The sequence below is a fragment of the Branchiostoma floridae genome, chromosome 4 (genome assembly GCF_000003815.2).
Source record: "Branchiostoma floridae strain S238N-H82 chromosome 4, Bfl_VNyyK, whole genome shotgun sequence".
NCBI classification, from domain to species: domain Eukaryota; kingdom Metazoa; phylum Chordata; class Leptocardii; order Amphioxiformes; family Branchiostomatidae; genus Branchiostoma; species Branchiostoma floridae.
The window spans coordinates 20,328,496-20,355,748 of record NC_049982.1 but is presented as its reverse complement, the minus strand read 5'-3'; the positions used below and the strand labels follow the sequence as shown (position 1 = coordinate 20,355,748).

Here is a 27,253-nt window from a genome sequence, read left to right as displayed (position 1 = left end):
CCCTTACTGTGCTTGATACTGAATAACAGCTATACGACTCTTGGGGGAGAAGTAACAATGAAACTACTACTAGATAGAAACATAGAAAGCCACATCAAACACTCAGTCAGGGCTAAAATTGTTCCAGTCGTACCTTCCATAGGCAAATCTCCTGTCCTTCTCATGATCACCAAACGTGTCCCACAGGCGCAGAGACACATGCACACCGTCCACTATGTCATAGGAGCGCTCCAATATCTGTGAAGATTTACAATTCCAAATTAGTGTCTTCAGCACTGAAATGTTTTAACATCACACATTCTGCTGGTAGATTCTTGAATGAGAAGAACATTCGTAGAATATTTGACAAAAAAACTATGTGCGTTTTAAGTCCACAGTACTATTAGACATACATACATGTCTACAAGTGGCTTAGCTATAGTGCCAAGTGTGTGGCCCTAGGGCTATAGGAATGGAGACAAGCACCTCTAAACAATCCAAAAGGATTCTAAATAACACTTACCTGTGGTGAGATCTGGTACTGGTCGATGGCCCACACGGTTGGCACATGGGTGGCCAGCAGCTGCTGCTTAGTGATAGGTGTGGCGCAGGCACGTGCACATATGAGCCGTGTCTTCCCCACAGCATTGTCCCCCACCACTACACACTTCACAAGCTCCACCAGGTGTGGTCGCTGATTCAGTAGAGCCATTCCAGACGCATTCCTGTTGTGGAACAAGACAGTGTTCCAGAAAATTTAGTCTATTCCTTCTCTATACCATGATGGGCTTGCGCAGTTCCAATGCATGATAAGGAAATAATTGCACCAACTTCCATGCACTGTGTACATGAATATTCTTCACAGCAGATGCAATCTAATTGTCACCTGATCCAGTAGTATCTAATGGGGATCAGGCATTCTTTATCTGATGGTTCATGCCTTAATTCTATTTCAGACACAAGGGCAGTGGAGCAGCAGAATCATACAGATTTGCACAAATGTCAATGTGCAGTTACTTTTTAAGATAAGGCCATGTGGATTTGACCTTATGGATGACACCCGCGTGCGTTTCCAAAAATTAAAAAAAAAGGTTTTCATCCATACTGTAAATTGTACAAAGCAGCTTCAAAGTAAGCAAATATATGCCGTGGATTGCAAAAACAAATACAGGAAAACACATATTAATGTCATAGAACATTCCAAGGTCAAAGAAGATGAGAAAGAACAAAATTGAAGAATCAATTATCCAGTATACTATTATATATATTGTGTGTTCAGTCATTTATTCAACCTTCCAGACCACATAGATTTCAAAAAGAAGGCAACTTTTTGGGGTGAGTCAAACTTTTTTTCATTTGCACACTCAAATCAAATTTGGGGTTCCCGGAGGATGTCATCCATATAGTCAAATCAACATGGTCTTACAGAAAAAAAGGAAACAAATAAAAAAAACTGAGTAAGTCTCTGACATTTTTTATATACTTCTATATCATTTTTAAATCTTTCCCTTGCTGCCTAATTCCGTAACCAATACAAATGTGGTGCCATAGCACCTATATAAAGATTAAGATACTCTCAGACTGACATATCAAGAATGGAATGATATTTTAAGTATTCTCATACATCATTTAACAAATGATATTCTTAAATTAATAAGCTACTGCTAACCTACATTAACCTCTATCTGCCAGGTCACATGTAATCCTAAGATATCACCAATGCAATGTCTATCTTAACTATGCATACCTGGGGATGCTGCAATAGTGAAATGTAAAACATACAATATTTTAAAACGAAAGAATTGTGGAACCCGGTGGATAAGTGGTAATGTAGGTTATCTGTATGGCACAGAAGCCAAACAGACACAGTAGTTAGAATATCAAAATGCAAGGACTATAAGTACCTTCAACAGAGCAAACCAGGAGTACATGTAACAGTTGTTGGTGGAAATTTCTCCTCATTAGAGTATACCTTTTAACTCATTGGCAAACCCACTGCACAAGGTTGCAAAACCAGTCTAAGGGTATTCAACTGTTTTGCAGTATCAGTACTAGTAGTTTCTTTGAGACGGTCCAGTCAATTAGCTAAGCACTTAAGTGACTGGTGAATAATTAAGCTAGGTACAAAGTCTGCATACCTCTAGAAATAGGTCATCTTGTATAAGAAAAACTAATGATGTAACAGTCTCACATGTGCATGTGCATGTACCCTGGAATTTTCTTGCCATAACAAGACAGTCTTATAGTCTGTTTTAGGAAGGATTTTAAAAAAACATTGCAACAAACTGCAATACTATGACAGTTTGGCCTGTCCTTCCTTGAATTAAAAACTGTCCCTGTGTCTGGGTAAAGGTCCTCAGGACCTGGTGCGCAGACCAATTGCAGCTTGAAACTGAGTAATACAAATCTGTTCAATACACTTTCCTGCAACTTCTGTTCCAGACTCATCTTCTTTCTTGACACCTCAAGCACCTATCCATATTCCAAATCAAGAACATCCATATAAAACTTTGTCAGAGAAGTAATAAAGCCATGTGCACTGCTGATGATAATGTGGCTGGTGAAGACCCAATGGTGTTTGTATAATGAACCTGACAGCACTTAGAGGTTTAATCGCCTCATGCCCTGGAAAACTCTCTAAGGCCTAGGGGTGGGATGAAACATTGACCCTAGTGCATCATCTATAAATACATATACATAAATGGGGAGGTCCTAAAATCTAATATCATAATCCAATCCCCACACACTGGCTTATCACATCCACAGGGAGGATTCAAAATCATATATGGGGATATGATGCAAGTGTAGTTACATGTAGCAAAAGTATGCTTAATATACCATGTCATGTACTAAACAAACATCCAAGGCTCATTTTAAACAAACCAGGCCTGATCTGTCATTTCATTGCAAATACAGGAAGACAAGTATAGATTTTTTTACAATTTTGATTGTTGATATATAAATCAATAAAACTTTTTGTTTTGTTTTGTACATCTATGCCAATCTAAAAACAGTGGAGAATCCATTGTGAACGAGCCCCTGGCTTTTGATATAGGTTCATAAATTCCTATGATAATTCTAAACAGGGAGTATTGCTCGAATAGAATATTGATTATGGGCTTCTTAGTTGGCTACCCAGGTATTGACTAGTATGATATCAAAGATCATGTTGTAAAACCAGACCAACTAGCTTGCTTGGCTGAACTTTACTTGACTGGCAAATAGCATAACTCAAACAATTATGAATGAATTGTATTACAGTACCTTCCAACGGTGATTAGTCTGGGCTCTAAGCTATAATCACTGAATACAAAAGTACAACATATCTCTGGACAGACCTGAGCCACAGCCCCTACAGCAGCTGGTGGTGTTTGGTTACAATTATATATGTGTTTATTGTAAATAGACCTGACCTGATAATGTCAAAGTGTCTATCCAACATCAATATAGCTTAAAATAGTGCTAAAATAAATGGAGGAAAGCAAGCTAATATAACGATTTGTAATTGTCATCCTGTAATATTTTGGATTAACTAGAATATAACGTAGTTATAAATAATCCATTAAACCCATTACCATGAAACTTTAATGTAATTTTAGGCTTGTTATTTCTAGACATTGACACATAGAATTTAGTCATTTTGATGTTTTAAAATGAATTTTACAACATGTAAAAATCTCGCACCATGTACAGATCAAACCTGTGTGTAATTTGACCACTAAGGATTTCTGCTTTGAATGGATCAAGAACCTTATGAACTACAAATACAGTACAGTGCAGTACATTATGGTCAATTTCATGTTCCATTTAAATGCACCCAATTCCATTAGGCCCATGGTATTGTGAGTCAGGCATGACAACTTGTACTTTACATAAGGCAGAATTTATATTTTTGTGGCCCATCATCGGTATTAGATCTATGCAGGACGTGGTCAGAATGCTTACCATACCCTTGACCCAGCTAATACTCATTTCTCAGTCTTAACAGCATATAAGAGGAAAAAATATAATTTTTTATGTATCAGCTGGATACAGTTTGAGTGTCAAAGGACCGTGTCGTCAGCGTCCAGGACAGATTTAGCAGTAATATTTGAAAAATTCAGAATACCATTTCATCCTGACAGTTTTGATAGAGTGGGACAAATTTCAAAAAAGAAAATGACAGCGGATAACAAGATTTTTTTTTAAATTCGGTTTTATCATTTCAAGACATTGCCTTTGTATGGTTTAAGGGTTATGGTCTGTAAAAAAGGACATGATGCTACTAGCTACTCACAGAAATTCAAAGCTAAAGGAAATATATGTTAAGGTTTAATCCACAAGAAGCTGATGATATAAGAACACCAAACAATAGCACAAATGCCATATACAACAGTCTAAGTCTAACATCAGGACTAGGCTGGCACGGTGCCAGGCAGCCTATGGGATGGATTATACTATGTTGGTGTTAGTTGACACATGGTTAATGAAACGAAAGAAGACTATCTATATCCTGCTTGCTCTGACTCTGAGTTGTCTTAAATAACAGCTATGCTTGTGACTAGGTAACTGGCAAAAATCACCTTGTCAAGAACAAATGTCATGATGGTGATGTGCATTATGTTTTAGGTCTGTAAATTCTATGAATAACATGCTAATTTGTTGCCATATAAACTATACATGTATGTTACATGTACCACATTAAGTCTGAAGTAAAGTAAAAGGCCTACTTGTATACATGCACAATATAAGGTTCATGCATACATAACATATACATTGTAGCACCACACATCTGCAATGTTATTACTATGCTATTGCTGTATAATGTTATGCTCCATTCACAATGTGCTACAGGACAGTATTAAAGGCATCATAATAGAAGCTGACCTGCAAGACCTCAGTTATTGTGGATAGAATGAAGCGTACACCCGTGTCACTGATAGTGGGCTGAATGCACCAATTCCACGGCAGGTTTTCTCATTTCCTGAGCATCCACTCCTTTTACATGGCTCCATGGTATCATTCAGCTTTATCCCATGTAAAGATTGATATGTAAGTCACTACACAACTGCGGCTCCTCATGCTGTCTGTTTAACAGCTATGACGCACGGAAAGTAAGTGGGGAGTCAGGCCAGACCAGGCTGGAATACTAAAGAGAAATCATACAAACGTAATGGAACAGCTGAGAGTCCACCCCACATTGATGATAACAGATTTAACATCAATGTGTGATCATGCATGGATCACCAATATGCAATGCACTTATTGTCTATTCAAAGTCAATTCTTTTATCCTTATTTTCTGGTTCTTATTGCTAGTATTTTGTACTTTAAAAGGAGACAGAGGTTAAAAATAGTAACTGTTATACATCTAATAGTGTGCATAGGGATCAGTTTCACAGCAGTAGCAAAAAGATCCTACTACAATGAATCACAGATCTTAAGTACAAAGATGAATATAGAAACAGTGGTATACTCTATACAGTACATACATACACAACAATTTTAACCATCTTGCAGCCATGCATATATCTGCTTGTCACTGAAAGAATGACACCTGAGCTGACTTTGGCCTACCAGGGTATCTTTTGTATTGTGATTGATGACAGAACATCATTGATATGGATGTGGACAGCCCATTACTTCTATATATTTTTTAAAAATATATGAATAATTGAAAGTTTTGCACTTTGCTTGTCATTTTCATTTACGTTCAAAGGCACCTTTCTGCAATAGGCGACATCACAATGATCATGATGTAGCAGTTTCTAAATGTCCATTTATGAGAAAGAAAATATTTTAAGTGTCCTGGTCTGCTTGTCATGACATGTAGTTGCCTGTTGTCTTTCTCTTAGATGACATCATGACAAAATTGGTATTCCCCAATCATTGGCACACCAAGCCACAAGAAATATCTATATATGGCAAGAGCAGCAGGGCCGGAATGTAGCTATTTGATGGTTAAACTGCACAATCTGTTTAACAGGGTAAGCACAATGGCCTAACAGCTGTTGCTATGCAGAGATCAAATCCTGTCTGTTCCTGTGTGTTCGTGAGAGGGTCTTTGCATGAATCAGTAATATGAACATTCTTCTGACAATACCAATTTGATGCAGCGATCCCTTGGGAACCAAAGTCTATTGCTGTCCTGCCAGCTTTGACAAGAATCAGAGGGACTCAGACCTCTTGTGAACTGGACTGGCCAAAAGTCAAGATCAGAATACTAAATCTGAATGTGACATGAAAATTGTACCAACCTGCCTTTTCTGTTGCTTTTTTGTCCTTTGCTCAGTAGGTTATCATCATGTAGCATCATTTAATAAGTACCCAGGTGCTGTAATATTAATAGCTAATGGATGTATTCTAGACACTGTTGACACATGTAGGTAATGAAATATTTTCGTTGTCAGGATGTAAGTATAAGAAAGCCTTTAGCTTCCCAGCCATTATAACAACTCCCTAGCAACTGGCAATTACAAATACACTAAGTCTACCATCAATGTAGGATGGGTGTTCCATAAGATTGTTTGTTAAAGCAAGGAGGTTTCTTTCCTCAACCTCCTTGGTTAAAGGTAACAAACCAAACAACACATTTCAATCAGGTCAGTTGAGTACTGAGGGTTAATCATAATGTTCTTACTGTTCTCTTTCCCTGTGTCAAGTAAATGTATCTTTTTACCTCCATGGAGGTATAGTTTTTGGTGTGTCTGTGTGTCTGTGTGTCTGTCTGTCTGTTTGTTTGTTTGTTTGTGTTTCTGCATTTTTGTGGTCAGCATAACTTTAGAACCTCTGGATGGATTGCAATGATATTTGGTATGTGGGTAGGTGTTGGGAAGATGAAGGTCAAGGTCAATTTTTGGGTCCCCTGATGTGTGACCTTAGTACTGCAGCAGAATTTTTTTATTTTTTGTATCTTTTGATCTGGACATGCTACGTTCTTGAAGTGTCACTTGGCTCTCTGTCAGCTGTTAGGTCTCAAGAAACTGATAGTGAAACAAAGAATCAGTGACTGGGAGTGAATAAACATCTTTCCTAATCACATTGTGGATATGTAGTATCAATGATATCACATTTCACTCAAAATAAAGGGGGGAGTCACTAATGAATAGGGAGGGGAGCCTTGAAAATGCAGTCTATACTGTACAATGAGTCTGAGTTAAATCTTGATTGAAGACAGCTAGCCTTGACCTTTGTCACCCTAAGAACCTGGACAGCTGGGTACAAGGATAAAGGAAGTTGTCTGACAGTTTCCACAGTTTCAAGCATGTCAAAGGGGAGGTGCTCCGAGGTCGGGACAACTACTAGTATATTTAGCAAGTTAATGCCAAATTTTACCATATTTCATCTTCTACTTTTTATACGTAATATATGAATACAGGCAAAAATCTGGCTACACAAGAATTGCTGGGGGTGTCAATCTCAATTAGCTAAGGCCTAAAAATATATACAGCAAGGGTGTTGCACAACTAAGCAGGGTATGTAGAAACCTGTCAGCTATTAAGTAATGGCCAAGTGAGTGGAACTCTCAATCAAATGCTTCCTGGAGGGACTTATCAGAGCAACCATGCATATCCTAAAATGACTGTCATGGAAATATGAAACTCTATTTGGTTAGGTCAAATACAATCTGTACACACTGTCACAGGCAACATTCTGACATAGCTATACTGTTTCATTTGTGATATGACACAGTGTTTGTGTAGATTTGTGTGTGCAGTACAGTAAAAGCTGGGGTAATGTTGATGTTACAGAACACCTTCAAACTGTCACCAACAGGAACGTCTGCATGTTTATTTCCGAATTCTGGGAGACGTAGCTTAGGCGTAGCAAGCTATTTCAATTCACCATTCGCTCCCGCTCAATTAGGTATTTATTGTAGGTGAATTAATTGTGAAGCATAATTGGCCACTTGACTCTACACAGCACGTTATTTGTTGTCCTGAATCTCGTCAGTGTTGTTGACACATTTTTCCTATCTCGTATAAGTCAAACAAGCCTGGATGCTATCCTTTCAGTTTGCCGCCCCCTTACTAACTAGGATGACATTGACAATCCAGCTTAGTCATATGTCAGACTGCCCAAATTACAATGGAGGCCCTGCTTAGGTATAAGTGTCCACCTAACCTGGATACCAGACCCCAGCCCAATTTAAAAAATCAGGCTGGGGTCTGGTTTCCAGACTAGCGTCCACCCCAGAAATCGTCGTATGCAATGAAACAGTTTCCTAAACCTTTAAAAAACTAGTCAATTGGCCATAAAGTCCTCTTGAATTCACCCTCAAGTGTTGCCAGCACTCCAGACTTTCCGGGATCCCACATGCAGACCCTCCAGGGCAGTCTACAAGTATCATGTATAACGTTAACTATAATAAGATATAACGTTATGTGCCATGTTCCCTAGGACCTCTCTGTCATGACTGGAGATATGCAAACCCTGGGCCTGGGGATTTAACAGGGTTAGAAGTTCAAAATTACTGACGTCAATAATGAGGGAGGCGCCGTCTGCTTATTAATCAGTTTAGAAAGGCCAAGAACAGGATTGGCAGTTGGCATGGTTGGTGCCAGCAGTAATTAAAGTCGCTGACAGCAAGCTTAAATTCTTGAAGACCCTTACCTGACGAATCGCGGCGCTCAATCGCGGCTAGTCGCCGGGGAATGCGTCCACACCAGGCTGTAGCTGCGACCCCTTAGGCAGATCTCTGCTCGTCTGACGGTGCGAAGGGGAAGAAGACTGTGGCCATCTCGCAGGGAAACGGGTGTTTTGTGCGCCCGGGTTCTGGAGACATTCACAGAAACGAGGGGACCAAACAACAGTGGGATCACGAGGAACGGATCAGCGGGATCCGCTGGCAATGAGATCCGCGAGATCAGAAGACAGCGGGATCCGCCAGATCAGACGGTAACGGGTCTACAAATCAGACGACAGCAGGATCACGGAACCGGACGGGACGGATCCTGCACACACTTCCAAACACATGACGTAATCATCAGGTGTGGGGGGCTGTCCGCCGTCCACCCAACTTAATGCCTTAACAAATTTGTCTTACTAACCTCTAACTCCACAATTTCTAGCACATAACTCAACTTCAATATAATGTAAAGAACAATACAAAATACAAATATTTGTTTATTATTTACTTTTTTTGCTACATATGAAATATAGCAATAGAAATTGCAGGCAGTAATTATATATGTAGTCGGTCTGTTTGTGTACATGGTAGGTCCTGTCAGCATGACATCGTGGACGTGACCACTTGTTTGTTTCCCTCAGCAGCTGTCACAGTATCTGTCTGTGTTTTCTTAAACACCCCAGGCGTAACTTTAAACGGCAACGGAAGTGCTGTCAGCAAGTGCTGGTACACTGAATAAAAGCTTCCGATTTATAATACTTTAATAGATGGAATGATTTGTGATTCACCATGTTGATTTAGAGCAATTTCTACATCTATGGTTTTCATGCCCAGATATAACGTTAATAGATTTTGCAAGATTGCAGTTAAGTTAGATCATTTACAAGGAGCTTAAGTCTAAGGCATCAATATTCAAATGCGCTGTCACAGAGTAGGATGAACTTGCCACATCCGTTTACACCACACCAATTTTATTTCTTGCTTCTCGGATTCTGCTGTCCTATTTTTCACAAACTGGCCACACCTCACGTTGACAAAGTTTCACTGCCTCTCATGACTCCCAAATAAACTTTTACTATGGGCCTCAGATTTCAGTGCCTGTACATGGTTATTTTGGATGGTACTTATTTTTTTTTTTTCAACATTGGGACTTTGCTAGTCAGGGACCACCCTAAATATTGATTCGTTGCATAAAATGTGCCAAGAAAATCTGAAAACTTATTATTTGTTAAATGTGTTGTTATTTGTTCTGTAACTGTGAGTAAGACCCTCTATCTCTCCATCCCAGACTTTAAAAAAAAAAAATTTCGACCGCCGGTCCATTTTTTTTTCTGAAAAAATCCAAGAAGCAACAAAGTAAATTGATGTGGTCTCAGAGTCGCCGTAGGCGGAACCGGCAAATGGGTCAGTCGGACAGAGGCAACGTTGCACCAGGCCTAGCTTGATGGTTGTCTTCACACAGCATGTTAGGTAACGTTATGCATGAAAAAATGTGCGTTATACTTTAATCTTTGGTCTTAAGTCGGCCTGACTAAATCACGATTTTAGCAGCCCCTCCACTGGCCATGCCCCCATGAAGGGGCCCAATCAACCGCTGACACAAATATTCACAAATAATCAATATTCCAGACTCTGGTAAGATAAAAAGTACATATAATGTTTTTTTAATTTCTTTTATTACAAGTAATTTCTTTTCGGCACACTTGCTTTGCTGTATCATTACATGGGCTTTCATTGAACTTCATTGAATCAGCAAATTTGAGTCGTAGCTTGTTGGTGACCCTAGTGACGACATCCCGATATTCTTCTGGTGTGGAGTTTAGACTTAGAATGTGTTTTTGACAACATCTCTAGATCGCCTTTGCAGAAGGATAAAAGATGTCCTGGAAATTCCAGCTGTGAATTCTGTTTTAGGTTTTTACTGCTGACTGAAACTGCCAATAGTTTCATGTCAAATTTTCAACTTCCTAATCTCCAAGCAGAAGTTGGGAGACAAAATCGTTTACGGGAGTTTTACATAAACGGGCAACTAGGAAAAACCTCATTGGCTCCCATGGTATCTGTTTGAATATTGTCAACTTTCAGATGCGTTCTGACAGTGGAAAATCCCTGGGTCACCAGGATTGTAGGGCAAATTTCGGTATTTCCGGACTTGCGCAGATGACCCATTTTTAGCCCATTCTCAGAATGCTTAGTAGGCTTGGCCAAAGTTGCTGTAGAAATGTTTTTCGTGGGATATGTTTGGATTTTGGAGGTGCATATTATAGGTAAGGGTTGTAGCTTCTATATTGTGTTGAAAAAACAGATTTTAGTGATATTTGTGGTTGCAGTAGGCCTTACAAGTTAGGTGTTTTGGTGTTGTTTTCAGGCAGTGAAAAGGGGTGAAAAGGTCACCACCTATGTTTTGATGGCGTATAATATAATTCCACCGTAATTTTTTTCCTTTTTTTGTCGTCAAATTATTCTTCAGAGGCCGGACAACCATGCCAATGTGAGTTTTTCATGTTCTAAAACTCAGGTAGCTGATTTTTGACAGCCTCTTTCTGCCATGTTTCCCATTGTTAAGAATAGGCAGTATAAATGCCGAAATTTACCCGGCAGGGAGTTGAACATGGTATTCACGTGTTCGGGCCCTGATGAGTGCGCATGTTCTAGAAAGTGATTCTGCTCAGAATTGCTGACAAGTGACAAGTTGATACGACGTCTCAAACACTAATGCAAAACGTGTGCCAATCTTTATTCAATGTAAAGCACGTAACGTTACAAGAAAAACATTCACAACTACTATGATGTAGCAAGCATTTCTGTGTTTATTTCCATTGATAATCATCACTTTCAGTTTTTTTTGTTTTTTGTTTGCTTTGTTGTTTTTTTCCCCCTTACAAAGAAGTTACAGCCTTTAATACTCTACGTGGCTAACACGCATGTAGTACTAGTAGTAATAAAATATTACTTTTTTGTTTGTTTGTGGGTCTAGCAACCCACAAACCTTCTGGTAGACAGGTTAATTCTCTTTTCTGAACATTCCATAGATCCGTACTAGTGTCAGGCTGTAAACATGCTAACAGCAGACAGAGATGCTGCGAGGAAGTAGATCCAGTTGGGCTCCAGCACCCCAACCACACTACTGCCCTCCCACACCTGATTGGAGAAGCGTTTGTCATCTCCGCTCAGCAATTGGCTGTTACAGAGGTCTTCGCTGCAGCACAGGAGACAGACCTGCATGTTAAACATGACAAAACGATATGTACACTTGAACTGAGACTGATAACTGTACACCATTTGTCAATCACTTTGCCACGGCCTAGTTTTCTTCTGGGTTCAGTGTAATGTTACTTTTGTTTGCTTGTTTTTATTAGTTTATTGGCACTCTTATGTTGCCATGGAATCTCTGGAAACATTTACCTCCAGCCAACCGTCCGTGCAGTCCTCCTGTTTCCAGTGGTCCGGACAGAGCGAGCCGCACCCCCTGCGGTACACGATCCTCTCCTTCCCCTTCCCCTTCCCAGGACCCAGGATGCGCTCAACCTAGCAGGGTCAAGTGTAATGATTATATCATCATTCCTGCGCTGCACAGTTATACAAGGGAATGCTGACAAATACTGTAGATCTAAAATCGATGATTTACGAAGTTAGACTGAAAACCTTCTCATATGAAAGTTAATACTTGTCGTTGGGTAACATCATCGCTAGCTAAACTGTATTCCACTTAATTAAACATCCTGGTCATCACTGCTACAGCCTATAGGCTAACTAAATACACTCGACCTTCATCAGGTCTAAATGACACCTCATTCCTGTCTACCAGGTTGCTGACGTCATATATTTTGTCCTACCTTATTGGTCATTCAAGTCTGATGAAGGTTGTAGTAGGCTAGGGACGAGCAAATTTTTCTGTTGGGTTACACTGATCAGCGACCCAAATTAAAAATGTATAAAATGTTATAGCACTGACAACATCAACGTAACAAAGATGTGGCTAGCTGCATATAACTGGTTTGAAAAATCAAAGTAACATCATATCTAGCTGGAAATTATAGAAACAACCACAAGATGAATCATATTGATGTCATTACCCAGCAATCCTGGTCATCAAAACATTCGGTGACGGGTAGAGAGGAGTTCACTGGGCTGGCACAGGCTCCGTCATCATGGCACGAGTAGCACAGGTGTCTGGGGTACGAGTCTACACGGATAAGAGCATAGTCAAGTGGTTTGGTAACTGAGTCTGTGTTGTCTAGTAGTAATAGTATAAAAATAGAGCTATAATACTGACAACCATACACCATCAAAACTGTTTAAACATGAGGACTTACCAATGTTTTTGTTGCCATGGTCATGATCATCAGTTGTCGGTGTTGTGAACATGGTACCGGTACCAATCCCACGTGGTGTTGGAGTTGAATCATTTGGAACCCCTGTCCGCACTGTTGGGGTCAAGTACCACTTGCCAGATGTGACATCCTTGCGTGTAGGTGTCGTTTCAATCTCAGGCGTTCTGCCAGTAGTCACTGCACACATCGTGTAGCATGAAGAAACGTTTAGCATTGTCAATGTCTATCCCTCAGAATTAATGGAGTTGGTTTAAGATAAAGTTCTACATGAGGTGTATTTCACAGATTTCCAACAGTTTCTATTACTATGAACCATAAAGAAGCCCAAGTCTTGTGTATGATTTATGCTCTGGTAATGTGTTCGTAACAAAGGAGACTGAAACCCGCTGATGAGGGCAACATCACTTCTGCATCTCCTCTCCATAACAAAGGAGCTTGGCAAACATCGTTGTGTGACAGCAACAAGGTATAGGATGTTCGAACATATAACTCACCCAAGGGGGATGAAGTAGAGGACGTAGTAGACACTGGACACGTGGAGTAACTCTCATCTTCTCCTTGTTGGCAGTCATCATTCCCATCGCAAACCTTTTCTGGTCTGAGGCAGAATCCCTCCGGGCAGGAGAAGTAGTTCTCTTGGCAGCTTGTTTCCCAGTGTAGGGCAAAGCCCTTCCCAGGAGCCTCCATTGGCGGTTGGAAGTTGACCGTTATCCGTTCTTTGGTAGTTACGATGATGTCGGGAGGTGTCTGACTGCCACAGAATGTGAAAGTACCATTGAGTACATTTCCATTGAGGCTCACCTCGGTAACCTGGTGGATAGTAAGAGAGGTGTGCTGATGAGAAAACTACAATTTATCAGCTGTGCAGGACGAACCCGCATAAGAAAATGTCTACCATAAATGAAAGGCTGATTATCAATATCAACATACTATATTATTATTGTTTGCAAACAAATGCTATTCATCCTAAGAACTAAGAACTGTTGCGTTGCAAACAACGATGTCGTCGGCATTTGGAAATATTTGAAAATTTTAAGTCAACCAGAAGAGAACTTTTCACCACATGTTTTAGGTTTTGGAATTTGTTTACTCCAATGTCATTCTAGTATAGTTATCAACATGTTTGTTTTTTGTTTGTTGTGTATACGTACGTTAACAGCAGTGGGACAAGGCACGTCAAACAGCCCCGTGAAGCTTGCCCGCAGCCGCTTGCCTTGGGTTGCCACGATGTTCCAGTTACAACTCAAGCCCGGAGGGAAAAATACGGGGTAGTTCAAAGTGGTGATGTTACCGGGGCCATCTGTGAAGATCTGTTCCCCACAGGCTGGTTATTAAATAAATAAGTTATTTTTATTATGTGTTTTCCTCCCTTTATTTGGACCTAAGATTTGTTGAATGTATGACGGGGTATTGAAATGTTGATTAAAGCGTACAGGCGCATTTCTTCTGCCTCTACGTGAAGAAGTACAAAACTTACAGGGCGGTTATAACTTGCTACATATTAAATCATATAAAATACCTTTTTGAATAAGCAGGGCAAGGCCAGGATAATCATTGGACTACCAGTAATAGCCGTAAACATTTTTCATGTACAAAATGTGGTACTTACGGCTTTGATAGTCACAGTTCAGCTCGTCCTTCCAGTCCTGACAGTCCTGCCGCATGTCGCACTGATCCTGTGTCCTCACACATGTGCTGCCCTCGTCACACAGCAGCAAGTGGGGCTGTACAGCATCGGGAGGAAAACGTGGAGACAATGCATTTATTGATTTACACATTCTGTAACAATAGATGGTGTCGCAAACATGACATATTATTATGTTGGTCTTCATTAATGTTACCTACAAGAAAATCCATTCATCCTTTTTACGTATCCTGTTACACAGTATCCTGTTAGTGTTATGTCTGCAACTTTTCAAAACGCCCATGTAGTTCCAAAGAAAGTTGCTTGAGGGCCATGAGACATCAACAAACCAAACATCATGACCAAACCCCCGTGATCGTTCAGTTAAGAATTAGACCTTGGCACACACTAGCATCATAGCAATCCACATATAGCGTCTTGAGTTGTTGCTGCTAAGCCTCAAACAAACACCGTTTTAAAGTTACAAACGCTGCCAAAAGCATAAATTTCTTTGCCAATACTGCAGCAATTAAAAAAGTATAGTGCTCAACGAGAAACTGGTAAGGATGAAAAGCAGACATTACCGCACATGTTCGCCAGGTGAGTCTGAATCCCTCCTTGTTGACTCCTCCATCTGTCTTAAACTTCACAAAAACCTCGTTCCCGCTGAGCAGGATTGAAGGTGGGGCAACGTCACCGCACAGAGTATTCATTTTGTGAGATTTTTCGTCTGGTCCATCATGAATCTAATGCAAAAACTTGTCATTTCAAATTACAAGGAGTTGGCATGTTGAACGATAAGACACGAATGGGTTCTCCATACGAAATCAGCATTCAACATGAATTGGTCTGTTTTCCTTCATTGTGAAAGATAGAGGTCTCACACATATTCAGTTAAATCATCAAAAGTAGGACATTTTACTTGTGTGGACGTCACTGATTGCTCAGTACCAGACCTCTGTCACGTTTCAGGGTTTCGTAAGGCAGTGTATTTTATCACGAACGTTCAACTGATCTCAACTGACTTGGAAAATTACATTATGGAAAGGTTGAACTGCTCTTCAAATGGACTCATCGAAATTTGCTTGTGACTCTCTCAGTCTTCTTCAGCTCCCTAACACATATTGCTCTAGACACGTGATTTGTTGTACATGATGGGTCAAAGGTTGTTAGAAGTCGATCATCGACTACTTTTAAAGCAGATGTTAGGCTTCGACTTGTTTTGGACGTCTTTTGGGGTTATTTATTTGACTTTTTTCCTGTTTCTGTCTTTGTCTAGCCTTGGTACCATCCGATTTCTACCGGGGCTTCTTGCTCACGCTGTCCTAATACCCCCCTCACATTATATACGATCTTCGGACGTTCTTCGCGATCGCAAAAAGGTCGGCTGATTTTAAGATCTTAAGATGGTCTTGCGTATATTTCGCCTCAAAACTGTCCCCCTCACATATACGCGAGGCTCGTGAGATCGACGGTGAATAAATCTATGATAATAAACCTCCCATGACCTCTTGCACGCGGACAAGGTAACATAAAACGTTCCTCAAAAAAGGGAAGAGATCAATAAATGTTGCTTATTTTGTTGTCGGAATCTTTTTAACCAATGAATGGAATGCGCGGGCATAATAGAAATGACGCAAGAAAAGAAAGTGTGTCACAAAGCCACCCTACATACTGCCACAGCGGCCACAATGTTAGAATTACCCTCACATTCCCAGAAATTCAATATTTGTAAACAAACGGAAGTCGGGCGAACGTCGCCCGAACGTTGCCCAACTGACGGGCGTTCGCCATCCGATTTGCGCTCGATGATTAATAACTATGTCTTTGCTCGCCTATCGGTCTTCAATCGTTGGATTGACGCAAGACTATTGACCGATACCCTTGCAAGGTACGCACGATTCGTACGCACAATCTGCGACTCGGTAACGAGCTGTGCGATTTTGGAGATTTCCTTCGACTAGTCGCATATGTTAAGAACATGTTTCGCTGCACCGCGACCGTCGTAAGACTCCTGAAAACTGCCGGCGATCCGTAAAAATCGCAAGATGATCGTGAGAACACCGGACGTCTTACTCACGAAAATGTCATTCAGAGTTCGTAAACTAGTCTTCCGATCGAATCGCGCCTATTGTGAGGGGGGTATAAAAAAACGATAGGCCAGCGAGAGCAAGAAGCCCCGGTTGAAATTGGATGGTACCAAGGCTAATTTTTACTCCCCAAAGGAAAATCCGACAAATTAGAAAGCCGATCAGAACGCCTAAAACACTTCCAAAACAAACCGAAGCCTAAGTAGATATCTCCCCAGTCCCAGTGAGTCGAATTTGGAAAACACTATAATCTTTCCATGCCTCTTATTTTTTTGTTCAAACTATACCTATGGTAAACGAGATTATATACAGACCGTTAGATAGTCGTAACTGCAGCCTCCAATAAATGACTCTATGCTGAAGATTTCGTCGAAAACCAGCCAGAGCTGCCTCTCAGGTTGAGTACTGATCACGTGCCAGCTTAGGTCAGTCATACAACAAACACAATAATCAGCACCATTCAATTTACAGTTCGGTGGCGCAAATGTCAGTATCACGATGGAGTTCTTACGTCAAATCTCGTCGCATATAACGTGAGAATATACTTTTAAAAGCTCTCGTTATCAACATGTGCCTTCTGACAGAATCCAAATTTCCAAACGAATTTTAAAAAATCGTCTGAGACGTGCATGTAGAATACCAATTATACCTGCATTCCTGGTACGTGGGGTAGGTTTGGGGGTAGTTGGGACTGGAGATGGTCCCGGTGTAGCCTTGCATTACCATGGGACCGTTGCGCCCGCAAGGGTCTGTAGGTCATGCAAAATTCCACATTATTACACCATTTTTCTTATCTCGAGGCATATCTTTTGGTAGTGAAGACAGTATACTGTCTTGCCAATCGACCGTCCTGCTTGGAAATCAACTATTTTAATCAATATAACGTAACATTTACAGCAAAGTGTTAAGGTAATTCAATCTCTACACCTGGATAAGATACTGATATTACTACTGGAGCTTTCGAGTGACATTCATCACACGTATTCATCTTGTTGCTACATTATGTTATAATTTGTAATGTTTGAAATTCGAAAGCAAAACATATTAGATTTTCGGTTCCAAACGTACTCGTACATCGCTAATAAGAACTATTTCCCATCCGTCCTGGGGTCCAAGCTGCAAGTTTTCAATCTTTAAAAACGATCGATGCCAATTTTCCTCAATTAATTCAACAGGAATTTGCCAAACAATTCGATCCGCAAATATACACCACTGTTGATGGTCGCGAGGTGGGAGGCAATGTTGTTGCCGCTGCAGTAATTTTTCGATTTATCACTTGGCAACGATGCCCTGATGTTACTTTATCTAAAGACGAAGCTATCAGCCAGGCCTAAGAAGACGAGATCGACTCTCGACTCTGAAAGTTGTCTGATGACCTGCCAAGAAGGCATCATGACATTCCTGTCGTCGCGGAAGTCACATACAATCTGCGCACGCAATGCCAAGCTTATGAATGGATGAAGACCTTTATTCTACGTTTATGCTCTACCAGGCTAAGTCCAGGTCGTAGCAATAAGGCACATATTTTATATAAGAAATTGTATCCTTCATATACAGAGACCAATAGGATATATGCACAGGTTTAACTTCCTCTCGCTTCTTAATAAGACAGTTGTAAATAAAAGTATATTATCACAAATCATCTGAATTATCTGATCGCATAAGGAATATGGAGTCACCGGTATCACGATTTGGTCGCAAAGATTGCCAAGATGATATCCCCTCAAGAATGGAACAACGTTAGTAAAATACTTCTCTAATGCATGCATGATTATAAGTCACCCGAGTGTGTAATGAAATAAAACAGACAAACGATTCTTGTGTTACAAACTAACCTGTCTGTCCCATGATACAACCAAGGAACCCTAGGATGAAAACAATTCGGACGATATATCCCATGTCTCCGCCCATAGCACCCATCTCTGCTGCAAGCAGGAGACTTCTGATGAAATAGCCAAGGCTTACTGCCAGTTGGTTCGAAACGTTTCTCACGTATCTCACATTTCTCCGCATGTTTCACGTTAGTAGTTGTTGCGCTGGTGACTAATATGTAATGTCAATAAATGAACCTTAGCAATTTGATGAAACAAGGCGTTTATAGAGAACAAAGGTAACTTGCTGGCCGAGCTAAATTGAACATTCCTTCCATGATAATCCGCTCTTACCGGAGTATCAATCACTTTAAGCAATCCAAATGCAGTTGAGTATTTTTGGCACTTTGTTTTGTATACTCCATTAAGACTTAATGAGGTTTGATAAAACGCCTGGACCACCTATATGCTTGTTTACTCCAATTATACGAAAAAAATATGCACAACATATCTATCTTTACAATCAGGAAATCTTAGACAAGTAATTAGCTACACACATGTTCAGTTAAGCATGTCATTGTCTATGTTTTGTTACGATGCACCAAATACAAAAGTTCTCGTTACCATTCAGATTAAAGAATTAGAATAGCAGGCTATACCATGTGGAGTGAAATGTTCATCCTACAAGTGTTGGCTCCTGTGCCCTACACTGTAAGATAAGATACTCTTAAATCGGCACGAACATATACCGATACACTCATGTATGACGGATTTTGTGCTATATCCCAGTGTATACTGCTAAGGGATTGTAATAACGTCTAGCTTTTACATTTTGGGATGGGGAATCTACCATAAAACGACCTGTTTTAGAACGACATGGAAAGTAATCAAACTGAAAGATATCAAATACAACCTTGCTATACAATTATTGCATGTGTATTGTGTAAAAGAAACTATAATTCAAGTAAGAAGCAATCATCTGCGTTGCATTGGTAAAAGCAACAAAAACATCCTCGGCGTCAGTTCTAGAAAATATGACAGACACGAGGTGCAAACGATATTCTCCAGGTTCAGGCAGTGAAGATGCCAACAGCAGCCAGAGATGCCACGATGACGGGGATCCAGTTGGGTTCCTGGGACTCAGCCATGTTGGACTCGGACACCTGGTTGGCGAAGTGGTTGTCGTCTCCGCTCAGCAGCTGGCTGTTACAGAGGTTCCCGTTACAGCACAGCCGACACACCTGCAGAGAGTCGAACGTCGCCGGTTATGGTGACAGATTATCTTACACGGACATGCTTGTTTCTGACCTCGCGGGGTAGGTGTAGTTGGTTACGGGGTATACGCCGTGTGTTATATATGGAGCTTTAGTTCGAGGCGACCATTGTAAGCCTTATGGTGTAGTGGTGCAGGGGTAGGTAAAGTTGACATGCGATAAGAAAATATGGCATAGACTGACATGGAATGATTATTACATGTGTAGGAAACAGCCCATGTCACTGTCCGCATGAATATACGAGCAGGAAGCTATTAAACAGTCTTGTGCACTATTAAGCTTCTCATATTCGTACTAATTTAGGAAACTCTTGCCCCTCCAACTGTTTCCTCATGAGTTTGTTCATGACTGTGTTCCAATGTGTATTTTGCATTTTTCAGCGCCGGAGGCTAAAACTATGGAGACATTTACCCGTATCCATCCGTCCGTGCAGTCCTCCTGTTTCCAGTGGTCCGGACAGAGCGAGCCGCACCCCCTGCGGTACACGATCCTCTCCTTCCCCTTCCCAGGACCCAGGATGCGCTCAACCTAGTACAGTTTTGCCCAACCGAGCAGGTCACAACAAGTCAAAACATATATACATATAAAAGTAACACAAATCTTGTCTAACACATAAGTTCGGCTTCTTCTCGCTGCTTGGTAATGGTGAAAATGTAGGACTGTATGGGTTTAGCTATGTTTGGAGATAACTCTTATGGTATACAAATAGGTAAATATATCAAAGAATGTTTATACCTTAGAACCAATAGTGTAAATGATACTCTAAACTCAACATATTGTAGTATTGATATCTGATATATTCATACATGTGTAGATGATTCATTTGTATACACTTATTTGCTGACATATGCAGTTGTAGGAGACCTTGAAAGTCACGGTACTTTTACAAAAAACAGAAATGAATATAAAATAGTAAATGAATAAACCAGTATCATTACCCAGCAATCCTGGTCATCAAAACATTCGGTGACGGGTAGAGAGGAGTTCACTGGCCTGGCACAGGCTCCGTCATCATGGCACGAATAGCACAGGTGTCTGGGGTACGAGTCTACACGGACATGAGCAGCAAGTTCAAATAGTTATTGAACACATCATACTGTTGACTGTTAACTGTCAACGTTACATACTAAAAAAAATAGGTACCAAGAAGGCCACTTGTCCTGACCAGATTCAGCAAAATGAGAGGTTTGGTATTGGTATCAATGCTACATTACCTCAACACTGAATTGCTTATGGCGAAGTAAGACATCATCTAATGACTATACGTGTACATGTAACGTTACGTGTTTTAATACAGTATTACAACTCAACGATACGGAAAACTGAGAAACTGAGCTTACCAAGTGGCGGTGTTGTGAAGATGTCACTACCTTCCAGTGTAACATTCCAATCCTGAGGTGTCGCATCACTGCTTCCCAGGGCACCATTCCAAGCCTGAGGTGTCGCAGTTGAAACCTTTGGAGTACCTTTCCACTCGGTTGGGGTGTGAATCAAGCCACTTTGTGTTGAAGCAGCACCTACCATGGTCTTCTGATTGACGGCACTATCCTGTGGAGTGGTGTGGTTAGACCACTTTCCAGGTGTGACATCGTTGCCTGTTGGTGTCATCTCAGTCCCAGGGCGTCTGTCTGTGGCAGTAGTCACTGCACGCAAGAGATACATTGGGATACATGGGAAGCGCTGACTATTTCGGCGTCTTCATTGGATGAAGCAAGGACATTATATACACGTATATACAAGTAGGTAAGTTTTTAGAGGTTTTCTTTTTTACCTTAGCAAGCACGCAGGTAAGGGCACATACCTCTAATAAAGCACACATGCCCCTACTCATGATAAACAAATAAGTTACGACGACAAGGTAAGACGGCTTGATCAATTGTTTATACCATTTTCAATGAACAGACCAACTTACTCATAGGAAGTGTAGTAGGCCCTGAGCACACGGAGTAACTCTCATCTTCTCCTTGTTGGCAGTCATCATTCCCATCGCAAACCTTTTCTGGTCTGAGGCAGAATCCCTCCGGGCAGGAGAAGTAGTTCTCTTGGCAGATTGTTTCCCAGTGTAGGGCAAAGCCCTTCCCAGGAGCCTCCATTGGCGGTTGGAAGTTGACCTTTATCCGTTCTTTGGTAGTTACGATGATGTCGGGAGGTGTCTGACTGCCACAGAATGTGAAAGTACCATTGAGTACATTTCCATTGAGGCTCACCTCGGTAACCTGTTGTGGATAGTAAGAGAGGTGTGCTGTTGAGAACACTTTCTTTGTCAACAAATTTGAAAATGTTTATGGAAGCTCATCTGTGTTGGTAGAAATCATAGTACAATGTAAAACTTTCTTTCAACACCAAGGTGTACATGGACCAAATTCCCAAGACCACTGTCGCCTTCGTCGGCATCAATAATGACCAAAGAGTTACAGATTAGTGATCTTATTGACACGTGATCTTACGGATACGTGACATCAGGGCACTCCAGCCATCACTAAACAGAGAGGGGGCGTTTAAAACTTCCAGTCACATTTGACTAATTACTGACGCCACGCATATGTAAGATCACGCATCAATAAGATCATGTGTCTGTGACATGAGAGTTTAGTGATTGGTCCCTAGGAAGGCTACAGGAAGGCTATGAAACTTTAATCCTTGTACACCTTGGTGTTGGAAGAAAATTTAGCATTGCATTAAAATTTGAAGATGGCACCAAACCGAAAAGCGTCAAGTAAGCTTTACACACTAAATAGAATTTTACTATTCAACTTTGTGGCACCCATTTTTCTCATGTTCCTAGTTTAGTGTTTTTCTTTCACGGTTTCGATGATTAGTTACTTGTAGCAATGTTTGTTTATTTGTTTCGTGTAAGTACGTTAACGTTGACAGATTTATGTATTGGGATTCGTTTACAGCAACGTCGTTCTAGTTTAATAATTAGCCTGCTTGTTTGTTTGCTTATTTGTTGTGTATACGTACGTTAACAGCAGTGGGACAAGGCACGTCAAACAGCCCTGTGAAGCTCGCCCGCAGCCGCTTGCCTTGGGTTGCCACGATGCTCCAGGTACAACTCAAGCCCGGAGGGAAAAATACGGGGTAGTTCAAAGTGGTGATGTTACCGGGGCCATCTGTCGAGATGTGTTCTCCACAGGCTGGTTATTGAGAAAAAAAGGAGATAGCAATGTTTAGAAGCAATTACAGAATGCCTCTTTTCTCCAAAATATCTTAGTAAATGCACATTTTGCCATGTTATGGTTGAAATATTACACTTCTGTTTTCTTAGCTTATTCGACGAAATTGCAGTATGATATCATGAATTTTGGGTTTTCTAAATAAGCAATTTATACAATATTAAGCAGGCTTAAAACACTGGCGTATTACAGTATAGTGCTTCTGTGTTTGCAAACCCAGCCTACAGGGTCAGTAGCAATCTTGCTTTTCAATGACTTTTGACCTTTCCTGTGCCATAAACGTTGGATAGGTTTCGGCTTTCACAGAAATCTTAAAACCAATTTTCAGCATTCTTGCTAGGAGAATGACAGATATGTCGTCTGTAAAACGATGAGCTCAATACTCACCTTGATCATAATTACAGTTCAGTTCGTCCTTCCAGTCCTGACACTCCTGCCGCATGTTGCACTGATCCGCTGCGCCTACACATGTGCTGCCCTCGTCACACTGCAGCAAGTTGGGCTGAACACGCGAAGTAAAAGGGGAAAAAGACGTTTATCTCCAAAGTGATACTTCAAAAGGTTGGTGATAAGCTAAGGGTACTTGGAAGTAAAAACTACAGCATGTCCAGGACAACATACGAACGTTCTGTTGCAGTACCAAGAAACGCTGCCGGGGATATTTCGTGAATTTCTTAATGCCATCACATATGATAGTGATCTTCCCCTTTCTTTGTTCCCTTGATCAATTCCAGCTATATCTCCCTCTCATAAGGGGTGATTCTCCAGGGACGCCTGGCCAGCTGGCCATAGATTTTATCCCGCTACTTTCAGGATCTTACCGGACAGGTGCGCCAGGTGAGCCTGAACCCAGGCCTGGTGATGGCTTGATCTGATTTAAACTTCACGAACGCCACGTTCCCCCTGAGGTTGATGGGCCGTGGTGCGGACTCCCCGCACAGGTTCTTCACTAATGGGGAGCTGTCGTTTGGCCCATCATAAATCTAATACAAAATGTGACTTTGGATTACTACAATTGCAATATGCAATTACATAAATATGTATATTTTATTCTAAGCATAATATTGGATGTAGACTCTCTTGTAGAACGAAATCACCGTCTTTGCCCGAGACAGATGTAAAATACGGATGTCACACATATTTTCTAAAAACGCCAACAGGTATAACAAGTTAGATATTGAGTTGACGCCAAGGATTGTACTTGTATTTGGTTACTCTCCAAGCAGAGGTTGAGTCGCGTAGATGTAGTAGTCGGAAAATTAGCGCCGGTGTATTTTTTCCGACTACTACCATATCTTCGCGACTCAACCTATGCGGAGAGTAGTATTTGGTAACTTTTGCCATATGCTAACGCACAACATGATAAACAACACGATGTAATGCATCTATTAACCGGGGTCTATGTTCATGCCAAAGTGGAAGCGAACAGTCAGCTGGGCACAAGTCTTGGAACGAGATATGAGAGAGTTCCATACAAAGGTCAATGACATACATGATTCTCTTTCCTAATGTCACTTGTCTAAACTACAGTTTGGAGCATGTACTTAATGCCTTCCGGGCAACTTGATACGGGTAGCGCTCACAAACGTTTCGTTTTTGTAGCAATGTCGTCTCTGACAGATAAATTTATTATGCACACATGTACAAACCTTTAGGTAATCATAGTTGCAATCTGTATACTCCTCTATGTTGAAGAGATCGTCGAAGACCAACCAGAGCTGTCTCCCTGGACGTGCGCTCATCACGCGCCAGCTGTAGCCGAGGGAATATATATATAAATACCTTTATTTAGGTAATTTAAAAAAAAACGGTAATAACCTATCAATCCAAACCACCAAAAGTATCAGAACACAGAAAGCCTTCTTCAACAGCTGAGCCATACAACTGTGGAACTTCCTTCCACCAACCACACGTACAGCGTCTTCTCTGTCTTTATTCAAAGCTTGTCTCGTTTGGGGACACGTTGTGCAAAAAGACTAACTTAATAGGGCTAGCATTAACGACGCCACAAAATGTTTAGCTAAACAATCAATAAAATTATGTATATAACCTGTAAATACATTGTTAATCGTATGTAGTACTTGATAGGAGAGAGAGATAGGAGAGAGAGAGAGAGAGAGAGAGAGAGAGAGAGAGAGAGAGAGAGAGAGAGAGAGAGAGAGAGAGAGAGAAAGAGAGTTTGCTGTCACGACAAGGATGGTCTCAGGCAACATGGTATGGAATCATCAAGAAGGTGTTCATATTGCATGTTGAATGCCAAATTTACCTGCATGTTACCCGTACGGGGTACACTAGGGGGTAGTTGGGGCTGGAGAAACTACCGGTATAGCCTGTCATCACCATGGGACGAGTTTCGTCACTGCATGGGTCTGTCAGCCATCAAAACAAACAACACTGTCAACGAACTAATCAATCAATCAATTAAGCAACAGGTACATTAACCAATCAATCAATCAATAAAGCTACCAAGTATTGAAACTCACACCAAGCGCACACTACAATGTCTACAGGTAAAACAGCATTGTAAATTCTTCTAAAAGGTGGTCTTGTGGTTAGGGTTATTGACTAAATGTTCTGGATTCGATTCCCTGACGGGACAAAATGCTGTGCCCTTGAGAAAAGACAGTCCATACCAAACAACTGATTTCCTTACTCTACTCGTATGAAACTGGGTTATGTCACCTAGCTTCAATTAGGGTCGATTTAGGTTTCGGATGGGATAGGACCTCTATAGCCTCCATAGCAGGCTCTCTGTGGCCTTTCCCGTAAAAGGCCTCAAAGACCTTGCTACGGGGCCAATGGTCAAGCGACCCAGCACAAAAAAGGATAGCGTTAGCCGTATTATGAGCCAAAATAAAAGACGGGAAAGGCCTGCTATGGAGGCTATCAAAGGAGGTCCCGTGTTGTGGGAAAGCCACGCTTTGACCACCTTGATGTTAATTTCAATCCTAAGTCAGACTTTGACAACATTGCTTTCTCATTTCCGTAGTATCTTGATAAGAATATATTTGAATTGATACCTCATTTCTTTGGAGGTACACATCAACTACTGTGCGATTGCGACTTGGGAGGCAAATCTATGACGTCATTGTTAAATGTTTCAAGGGTTACTTGGCAACGGATGGAAATTGACTTAAAGGCTTTCTGTCGGAATAATTTAATTTGATTCTCAAGACAGGGATCTCCTTATATTCTGTCATTTTTTTTTACCCCGCCCTGCCTGGAATACTCGCTATATATAGAAGTATGATATTTAAGATACATATGATGCATATCTTTGTGGTCCTCTTGGCAGATGCTACAGCTTGTGGTTTTTAATGAAGAAACCGTTCCTCTTGAAGAAAGTGTTCTAGGTTATTAGGAAATTGAGGATCCTCCAAATCCCAGATTTTTGTAATAGGTTTGAGTACACGTGAGCCATATTTGCGCTTTTAGACAAGTGTGGAAAAACATTAATCTATATATTTCTCAGCTATAATACTAAATACGTGATACAAGCAATAGTTGATATTAGCGTAGAAGCTTACTTTGTACTTGTTATGAACACGTAATGAATGCACACAAAATGGAATCTCCCATTCACTGATGTAAAAACTGTATTCAACAACCTTTATGTGTTAACCCTGGTGGTCAATCAGTCATGTATTACTAAAAACCAATTACATGTATACGAAACTTAGAGAAAGAAAATGCATGTGATTTTCCATGTCAAAATACATCATTCTTCAAACATAAATGAGGTAAACATAGCACTACCATAGGAAAAATGTAGATATGTTTAATGTGATGAAATCTACGAATAGATTATACTTCACACAGAAGCGTGTGTTATGATGTTTACTTTGTAGCATCTTTGACTTAGATACAACTAGTTCAAAATCATTCATAGATTGCGTTGATGAAAGAAATCATATTAACCTGCATTTGTAAAATTAGTAGAATTCACCTGACAATGTGCCAAAGTTAGCAAAGTTATCCTAATCAACTGTATCGGACTGTACAAGTCACTCCTCTACGGTAAGAAAAACATTTGTGCTTCCATTCATGCGATCAGGCGCTATCAGGTTTCCGATCCAACATCGAGAAGAGATATCATGAAGTATAACAAGTATTTTTCTTTCAAAGGGATAAAAGTATGTTGTAAACTAACCTGTTTGTTGTCCCAAGATGCGTCCCAACAACCCTATGAAGACAAGAAGTCTGAGGAAGAATGGACACTCCAGACTCAGCTCTGCCATCTCGGCTGCCGGAAGAAGATTTGATGGAAAAGTCGACGTTTTGTTCTTATTCTGCATGGGACAAAAGTTTCTCACACAGACCTAATTTTCATGGTTTGCAAATCAGGACTTGTTGCGCCG

At 40.7% G+C, this 27,253-nt stretch overlaps 2 protein-coding genes across 6 annotated transcripts in view; both read right to left on the bottom strand.

The window, feature by feature from the left end:
- Positions 1-9,036, bottom strand: part of LOC118414091 (rho-related BTB domain-containing protein 2-like) — a 20,989-nt gene extending 11,953 nt beyond the window's left edge. For both annotated transcript variants that reach the window (XM_035817859.1, XM_035817860.1), the window contains exons 1-3: positions 8,571-9,036; positions 503-704; positions 134-237 (exon numbers count right to left, since the gene is read on the bottom strand). In XM_035817859.1, the coding sequence (XP_035673752.1) occupies positions 134-237; positions 503-691 (293 nt within the window). In that variant the 5' untranslated portion in view covers positions 692-704; positions 8,571-9,036. The remainder of the gene's footprint in view (positions 1-133; positions 238-502; positions 705-8,570) is intronic.
- Positions 9,037-10,983: 1,947 nt separating this feature from the next.
- LOC118414881 (tolloid-like protein 1) lies at positions 10,984-27,212 on the bottom strand. Of its 4 annotated transcripts, none has more exons than XM_035819142.1 (11): positions 18,470-19,502; positions 17,284-17,383; positions 16,949-17,054; positions 15,129-15,290; positions 14,530-14,644; positions 14,072-14,244; positions 13,415-13,730; positions 12,903-13,097; positions 12,663-12,772; positions 11,992-12,114; positions 10,984-11,805 (listed from the first exon to the last, which is right to left on the bottom strand). In XM_035819142.1, exons 1-11 carry the CDS (start codon positions 18,645-18,647, stop codon positions 11,632-11,634), a joined length of 1,752 nt encoding a protein of 583 aa, XP_035675035.1. In that variant the 5' UTR covers positions 18,648-19,502; the 3' UTR covers positions 10,984-11,631. The 4 variants fall into 4 exon arrangements, with proteins under 4 accessions (XP_035675035.1, XP_035675037.1, XP_035675034.1 ...); XM_035819141.1 differs by lacking the exons at positions 10,984-11,805; positions 11,992-12,114; positions 12,663-12,772; ... (5 more) ...; positions 16,949-17,054; positions 17,284-17,383 and adding exons at positions 20,131-20,247; positions 20,658-20,767; positions 21,060-21,362; ... (5 more) ...; positions 25,162-25,264; positions 27,046-27,210 and having other exon boundaries at positions 17,768-19,686; XM_035819143.1 differs by lacking the exons at positions 10,984-11,805; positions 11,992-12,114; positions 12,663-12,772; ... (5 more) ...; positions 16,949-17,054; positions 17,284-17,383 and adding exons at positions 20,131-20,247; positions 20,658-20,767; positions 21,060-21,362; ... (4 more) ...; positions 25,162-25,264; positions 27,046-27,211 and having other exon boundaries at positions 17,768-19,686.
- Between the last annotated feature and the right edge of the window lie 41 nt (positions 27,213-27,253).

What these genes read in the sequence shown, in the direction of transcription:
- LOC118414881 (XM_035819141.1), bottom strand. Translation starts at nt 27,190, where the DNA reads ATGCAGAATAAGAACAAAACGTCGACTTTTCCATCAAATCTTCTTCCG. An exon ending in CATCTTGGGACAACAAACAG is followed by an intron (nt 25,265 to 27,045) that starts GTTAGTTTACAA and finishes GATGGCTGACAG; the next exon opens with ACCCATGCAGTGACGAAACT. An exon ending in CTTCACAACACCGCCACTTG is followed by an intron (nt 20,768 to 21,059) that starts GTAAGCTCAGTT and finishes ATGTCCGTGTAG; the next exon opens with ACTCGTACCCCAGACACCTG.